The sequence below is a fragment of the Artemia franciscana genome, chromosome 11 (assembly GCF_032884065.1).
Source record: "Artemia franciscana chromosome 11, ASM3288406v1, whole genome shotgun sequence".
Classification (NCBI taxonomy): Eukaryota; Metazoa; Arthropoda; class Branchiopoda; order Anostraca; family Artemiidae; genus Artemia; species Artemia franciscana.
The window spans coordinates 19,750,286-19,758,787 of NC_088873.1; the positions used below are offsets into that span (position 1 = coordinate 19,750,286).

Consider the following 8,502-nt stretch of genomic DNA (forward strand, 5'->3'; position numbering starts at 1 on the left):
TTGTTAGTGTTTCTCTTTCTTTAAGTGGGTTAATACTGTTGTATTTAATCCAGGTTCAAGAACGCCTCATTATGGTGGAATGACCCCGTCACATGATGGGTCCAGGACTCCAGGGCAAGCGTGGGATCCAACAATCACTAATACCCCAGCAAGGACTGATTTTGATGATTTTCAATACGATGAAAGCTCACCATCTCCAGCCTATAATCCAGGTAAGTGAAAAATATTATTTGTATATATTTAATTGAATGGATATAAGGTAGGTGCTATGAATTAGCGATTCAGTATATAAAGATGTAAGTTTGAAATGCCACGAAGAACTTATTATTTACTTTTGAATTGTATTTGTGCTTGTTTTTCTTATATTGTCTAAAAAAGACTCTAAACTAAAAAATATTGTTACACTCTAAGGTAACCTTGCCTGTCGAAAAATTTATCTGACTATATTGAATAGGTTCTAACGTGCGCCCGAAAATTTTATTACAAAAAACGATCAAATATTCAGCTTTAAATAAGGTTAAATCAGGTTCCAACTAACCACTTTAGAAGAAAGCGGGATAGGTGTTGTTTAAACTTGGGAAAATATAACGCAGTTAATTATTACATCAATAAAACTTCTGGGAACTGTACAACTGGGTTTCTTTCCTCGAAAGTTATTGTATATTCTTCCATTAACAACCCTCATAGAAAAATATTACAATAGCCTCTCTGCCTTTTCTCAGAGAGGGGGTTATAAATAATTTCCAGATAGTTTGAAATTACTTCATTTCGCTTCTTTATGTTTCATTTATGTTCAACTCTTTTGACGTATGTGCCCTCTCCTAGTATTTTTATTTTTTTCTTTTATAATTCCTTTTCTCCAAACCCTTTCAATTTTTGCTTATTGGTACAAGTGATATGCGAATTCGAGCTTGTGATAACCGTTTGAAAATTCATAGGTCAGAATTTGCTTGAACATAAAATATTCTTAGTTGAAAGGTATGTTAACTGAAAATGAATATTTAATATTGAAACTTAATTTAGTGAATTTTAATTTAATGATTGAATATTAAATTATTCAGTCTCGTCATCAGCACTTTTATAATTAATATCGTAAGTGTACGCACAAGGTGTTGGCACTCAAAAATATTTCCTTGGATAAGTTCTAAATATTACGTTTTGCAGATTCACATCCAGTTGTGTTCTGCCATAAAGTTGGGCGACAGTCCTGCCACCTGTCTCTGTAAAAAAAAACCAGCAATTGAAACGTTATTCGACGCCCTATGCCATCAATGGCAGTGAAAGACCCTCATCCTTCATTCATCCAGTTGTGTTAAATCTAACCATTTATGTCACCATGTCCAACGCAAGAGACTTCATTTTTTTCCATCCTTAACGTTCCATTAACCTGACACTGTACGATTTTTTGGATTTAAATGGTAGCTGAGATGTCTTTTCTAATGATAGAAAAGAAAATGGAGAACGTGTTAATAACTTTGAATAAAAAAGACATAATCAAGTGAAAACTCCAGGCTAAAAGTACTGGCTGACTATGCTTGGCTTATTCTACACCTCTAGAAGGTTATCTCATTTTTTTTTAAACATCCAATGCCTTTTTTAGTGTCTATTATTAGTTGATCATTTGAAGATTTTCTTTTAAGAGCTTAAAGCAATTAAATGTCTCTATCTGATTCTCTATATTTTATTACCTTAACTTCTACGTGTCATTTTTATTTGTTTTGATCGATGCTGTGATAAATACATAATAGAGCAATCTGTTTCAGCCACACCAAGCTTTGGCCGAGGAGGACCCGATACTCCATACACGCCTCAGACTCCTGGAAGTTACAACTCTGATCACACCTATTCACCATTCCAGTCAAGCCCGGCTGGCTCCTTCCAGCCGAGTCCAGGAGCTTACGTCCCAACTCCAAGCCCAGTGTCGTATCAGCCATCTCCACAAAGCTCTTCAACTTACGCTCCATCACCTGCTGAATATAGTCCAATGACACCGTCACTGGGACTTACATCTCCGTTTAATCCGCAAACGCCAGGCGTTGGTAGGCTCAAATCCATTGAAACTCTTTTGCTGTTTACACAAATTTTAATATTTTTGAGACAGCCGTTGTGGAAATAAAGATTCTTTTTTTTTATCCTAGGAAGGTGAATATTAATTATTCTCCTCCGTCTTAATATAGCACAACCTAGTTATTTAGCCCCATCTCTTTCCCTTCAAAAAGTTAAATAGATTGGAAGGCAATAAATTAAATAGGTCGGAGATATTTAGGAAAGCAATCATTTTATTGATTGCTTGGCAATTTTTTGATTGATTGCCTAGTTATCGTGGTGGTAACAACAGCATTGCAGAGAAAAGCAATATCTTTTCCTGCTGAAGTAAAAACAGGACAATGTAGCCTGAAATTTGAGTTTACAAATTTCTTTAAAAGGAAATCAATATCAATAAGGAGGAGCCATAAGGAGGCTAGGGATGAACGCAAGAGCTTTCTGTAATGTACCCCCATGCCTCCAAATGTTGCTTTATTGGCCATTGCCTCGTAATTTGTCATGTTTTCCTTGTAATATGCCTATTCCTCCGTTTTTTTTTCCAGAAATGTACCAACATCACCCTCCCCAAGCCCCGTCGTAAATTCCTATTTATTATGTGCCTGAGAGCGGCAAGCGAAAATATAAAAATGGCCGTAATTTATGTTATTTTTCTGATTAAATATCTAAATGTTTTTTGTTGTTTTTTTTATTTTTTACTTGGAATATTTCCTAAACTGACAAAATTATGCTGAAAATAAGAGTAGAACTCTTTATTTGATTTGTTTGCTAGACTGTTTAGCATCACGAAGGTGTATCTTTAATAATTTAGGGATTGCTTTTGTAAATAATTCTGTTTCTAAAAATTTTCTACATTTACATGATTTTTGACAGTGCTCCACAAATTGTCAAATTTGAAAGTTATCAATGTAAACTGTGATGAAAACAGAGAGCCCACCGTGAAACATCCTGTACATGCTGTGTTTAGTTTTTGGTTCGTTTATATAGTTTATTTAGTTCGTTTTTGTTCGTCTGTCTACTATGGATATGAAGAAAACTCCGAGTCGAATGTATTTTCACCACTGTTAACCACGGTTGAACGTCCAAAACCACGTCCGATTATTCATTTCTGAAAGTATTCTCAAAAGTGTCATATTCAGATTTTCGTTGAAATTTCTGTAAAATTCTGGGTAGTTTACAAATGAGCACTTACCCCAGTTTCCAACTATTGTTTTTAATCCAACGAGGATACTTGGATTGTTTTAGCACTAATGGTGGAGTAGTGAATGCCTTGGCCAGTGGGTTGATTCTTGGGTTTCGTGAATCAGTGTTACCCAAATTTTCTCGCTTAACTGCTTAATTGACCCAAAATCTTGTCTTTTACCCTCCTGACCTCTAAATTGGTCGGTTGAAAATCGAAAAATCCCACTTTTCAATGCATAGGAACTGTTCTATCTCTAACTTGAAACTCTTTAAAACTGTTAAAATTTTGCTCTTGCGCCTCTTCTTTATTTTGATAAGTCAATATATTCTTGCCCCCTAGAAATTGGGGTGCACAAAAATGAAATATTTTTTTTAACAATGAAAATCTCTATTTTTTTTGTTCTAGGAGGTTTCGATTTAAACAGCATGAGTGACTGGCACACTACTGATATTGAAGTGAAAATTAAAGAGGCCAGAGGTAGTGGCTTAGCTGGTCAAACTGGAATCATTAGAGGCATTTCTGTAAGTCAGTTTTATTTTGTTTGGCACGAGTATTCACAGTAAATATAGTTTGAGTACTACTGCGTCCCCTGTCAGCTGCTTATACTAAACATGAAGCCTCGTTTCATGTCATATGAAGCAACCTTATTTCTCGAAAATGTATCATTTGATATGTTCCGGGGGTTGCCTATTCACGAGATTGGTTACAATCTAGTTTGGTAATGAGGATAATTAATAAGACTTGTTGTTTTTCATTTTTGATTTGCTTCTTTTAACTTCCCTCTTTTTATTTTTCTTCCGTTCTTCTTTCACACATTAATGTGTAGTTATATTTGATTATTGTCGATAAAATGGTATAGCTTATTCGTTTTATATGCGCTTCTTCGTTTTTTTTTTTTTTTTTTTTTTTTTTTTTTTTTTTTTTTTTTTTTTTTTTTTTTTTTTTTTTTTTTTTTTTTTTTTTTTTTAATGAAAGCTTGGGATTTTTCCCTACGGTGTTTCTTGCAGTGTATTTTTTTCCTTTGAGAAGATGCTACTGCTTTGAACATGCAGCTAAATCCATAAAATAATGAGGCGGTTGGAATTTCATATACTGAAGAAGGAATTTTAATCACTACAATTGTTCTAATTATCGGTTGAGACATGCTAATCGTTGTAATCCGAGATGAGATGTGCGGTCCAGGTAGAAAGACTAATATAACTTAAAAGGGATTTCTTAGGTTGAGTTTTTAATGAAAGAGAAAGGAGAATAAGTATAACTACCAGACAAGTCGTATACACGAGGGTGGGTAGAAACGAAGGGGCCTATGGTAGATCTTTTGAAGCAATTTTTGTTTACAAAACAAGTTTTGTGAAAGTGTATAACTTTCTTTTATTTAAAGAAGGGCTTTTTTGTGAAAAAATCTTTTGAGTAATGTTTTCCCTTTTATGTATTTTAAATAACCTATAAAATGCAATACAATATTTTACTTTTATATATTGTGCAAATCCATTGTGATTTTTTCCTGCACGTCTGCCCCTGATGATAAAAAGTCTTTTTGAGTCCTTAAGTCTCAAGAGTATAATTGAATGATGAGCACAAACAAAACCAGTCTAAAAAAAATCATATAGAGATATAAACATATCATATATGTAGAGTATAAACATTTCATAAGAATAACACCGAAATTAATTAACAGGTCATTAAAGAAAAGAGTAATTAATAGAAGTAAAAGTAGAAAAAAATACTGAATAAAGGAGGCAAACGACGGTACAACTATACCGTCGTGCCTAAGACTAAAGGACGTATCTAAAATCTTCATAGTTTTCATGAAAGTGAAAATTCGGTCTATAGGCTTTATTCGGCAAGAGTTTTAAAACAGCAACATCTTTTATTCATGTTTAAAAGAGAAACATTATGTAAAAAACACTGTACATAATGTGACAGCACTTTGATATAAATTATGTTAAGGTTTGGGGCACTGAACTGTCCTTTGTTCCTTTCACAACTAGTCTTCACTATCTCTTCTCAAATAATTATGCCTCTGCAGATTTAGCCAAAGGATATTCGTGGATCCGCTACATTAACAAATACGTGCACATGATTACACTTTGGGGAACTTGTTAAAATAATAAGGAAAATAGGAGAATACAGAAGAAATAAGAAAATAGGAGAATTTTTCAAAACTAGAGGGGAGGGGACAAGGGTGTCTGTGTAAAATTCTGATTTTGTTGCTTATTCTGAAGCAAATTGTTAGGTGCACTCTTTACTTTTTGGCACGAATATATCCTATTGAAAAGGATATATGAATTCATTTGTGGGGAGGGGGGGGGGGCTGAAGCAGCGAAACAAGGATAAAAAATATGGGATGTTTTGGATGTTACAAAAAAAATTATTATACAAGTGATAATTCAACGTGAAGCATCATCTAGAGACACATCCTTGGATACTTGATTCGAGGTTTGTAGTACTTTTTTATTCTGTTTTAAATAAGTATTCTTTTAGGGAGCCACTTGTTCAGTTTTTCTACCAGCAGAAGACAGAGTTGTTACAGTCAGCGCAGAATTTTTGGATCCTGTTGTGCCAACTCGAGGAAATCGGGTTAAGGTTAGTCCGCCATTTTTAAGTGCCTTTATTTAACTTGGTTTATCCGGGTAACAGAGGAAGAAAACGAATACAGTTCACTATTACCCATTTTACAATATTTTTGTTTGTGTTTAAGGACCAGGTTTCCCGTGTTCAGTTGCAATTTGTCCTTTTATAGATAAAAATTCTTGGAGTATTTATCTGGTAGTGTAAGCTGACAATATTTTCGGTTATTTGCCAAAAGTGCTATAGTTTTGCAAAATTTCTTTTTTTTGAGGAATTCATTTCGATCCTCGAACTGAGATCAACACAGCACAATAATTATGCTTATTGAATAAGTTATTTGAATTAATCGCAATAAACTCTGTCGAACGCGGGTATTTTTGTAGCTTCATTTAATTGTTAGTACGTTTCATTAGCATTTAGAGTGACTGAGATACTCGATTATAAGATCCGTAAAAAGTGGATAATATCTGATAGTTTGTTTGAATATTTTGTATCAAACGTATAACTATTTTTTTTAATCTAAAAGAATGATTATTCATTTATTTTATAAGCATAAATTTCTCACAGACTGCACTGTCAAGGGTGCCAATAAGCCAAGAATGAGGAAAGATAAGTCAAATAATCTGAGCATAAAATTATCACAAATTACTATCAATAAGTAAATGAAACTCAAAACGAACAGAAATTAAAATGAATAGCCGAGTCAAATTCAAAAACAGCAAAAATTATCATGAGTAAGGCTGATAACCCCTATGCCTTCTCAAGACCAGAACACAATTTGCGCTTTACTGAAAAAAATAAAAACAAATGACCGCGTCAGTTCAATCTAATGATTGTCAGTTCAATTGACTTATACTGACATTTCTTCCTTAAGGTTTTGATAATTTTTCATTTATGAAAGTAAGAAAGGTGAAAACATTTCAAACGTATTTTGTTTTCAGTAAAGCGCAAATTATGTAAAAAAAGCGTAACAATAAAGAATTTTACAAAAAAACCTTTTCACTGAATGTGCTAAACACATTTTTTTTTCTTACAACCTGGAAAAGTTTTGACTTCAAAGACTAAAAAAGAAAGTCTACAGGAGTTATTGTATAACAACCTGTCCTCGAATACAAGGGATTTATTTATATCTTCCCCCACACCCCGTTCATTTTATTAGTCATAGGAAATTTAACTTGCACTAAATTGCATGAAACAATTTTTTGTTGTTGTTAGTGCATTTGTAGATAAACTATTTTTTTTTTTAGAATATAACGATCATAAGTATTTATTCTAGCTCTTTTTTGCATACATCGTAGCAAATCCTTGCATTTGAAATTTAATCAAATACATTTATGATGCAGTTTTTTTAAACACGGTTTTGCTGTTGTCGAGTAGTTTTTTGTTAATGTGAAGCTTGGATTTCAAACAAGAAACTTGGATTGTTCATTTTTGATCTCTATTATTTCATCATGTTAATAAGAGGAGAATCATCTTATATAGGTTTTATATTCTTGAATTGAATCGTAAAAATCAATTTTAGGGGGAATTTACTTCTACCCTTAGGATACCTTCAAAGGACTGTCCCAAGGGCTGGGGGCTATAATATCGAAACCAGTGTCTTTTTATTGCTCACTTGTGTCAATTTTCCCTGGGGGGGGGAAGACTTCAGAGCTTCTCTTATAGGGGATCCTCTTTCCCTCCCTCGATGTATGGTCATCATATGTTCACGTTATTCGTTGCATCACGTTAAACTAAACTAATTGCGAAGATAATTATATTTTATTTTTCGACAAAACCTTTTCTCTTACCGGTTTTAAACTAATATATGAAGCTGTTCGGCAACAGGCGGACTCTTTTTACCATTTCTTCCAGTACAGCTATATGCTGTCTTTTCCCCTTTCGATGCATATTGTAAATAGCTCTTGCGTTTTAATAGATTTCTTAATAGCATCTTTTATATGTAGCATACTAGTTTATTTAATTTGTCTTTTTTTTCAGAAACTTTTTTTAATATGTCTTAACATTTTTCCAAACGTTCTTAATATCTTTGAGATATTGTGTTTTAGGTTATTTAATTTTTTTTTTTAAATAGGTTATCGTTGGAGAGGACCGTGAGGCCATCGGTCAACTTATTTCAATAGACAACTTCGACGGTGTTGTCAAGCTTGATTCTGGAGAGGTGAAGATGTTTCAAATGCGACATCTTTGCAAAATGAGAGGATAAATGGATTCTGTTAGAAGAAATCGCTGTAGTTGAATCTGTTATCAATGAAGTTTGATAAAAATTTGGTTACGATGGCCGCCAATCGCTGGCTGCTAAAGGGCTTTTTAACTTAATGTGCCCTTTTTATATCATAGGAATTTCAAGCCTAAAACTTTCGCTGTAATATAGAAGTGGTGTTTTATTCATATTTATGCGGCTCTGAGGTTAATTATTTTATTTCCCATTTTCTTTTTTTAGTTTTTTTTTGTGAAAAATTAGTTCTAAATAAGAGAAATAATGCTTGACTTGTCTCTGTTTTATGCTAATGTTTTAGTGGCGAAAGCTTTATTTTAAAAAAATTCTATTATTGTATTCTGCAATAAGAATACTACCGGTTGAGTTCGAAGACTACTTAAGGGCGATTGTCAAGACCTTAAAAAAGAATCAGGTTATTTAGCAGAAGATACAGAATTTAAAAGTGATAATTTTAATAGAAGAAGGACCTGACAAGATAATCGCC

At 33.2% G+C, this 8,502-nt stretch overlaps 1 protein-coding gene across 1 annotated transcript in view; it reads left to right on the forward strand.

The window, feature by feature from the left end:
- LOC136032934 (transcription elongation factor SPT5-like) overlaps positions 1-8,287 on the forward strand; it is a 48,919-nt gene extending 40,632 nt beyond the window's left edge. The window contains exons 14-18 of the mRNA XM_065713401.1: positions 54-212; positions 1,764-2,039; positions 3,632-3,747; positions 5,711-5,812; positions 7,872-8,287. Of these exons, the coding sequence (XP_065569473.1) occupies positions 54-212; positions 1,764-2,039; positions 3,632-3,747; positions 5,711-5,812; positions 7,872-8,003 (785 nt within the window). The 3' untranslated portion in view covers positions 8,004-8,287. The remainder of the gene's footprint in view (positions 1-53; positions 213-1,763; positions 2,040-3,631; positions 3,748-5,710; positions 5,813-7,871) is intronic.
- The last annotated feature ends 215 nt before the right edge of the window (positions 8,288-8,502 follow it).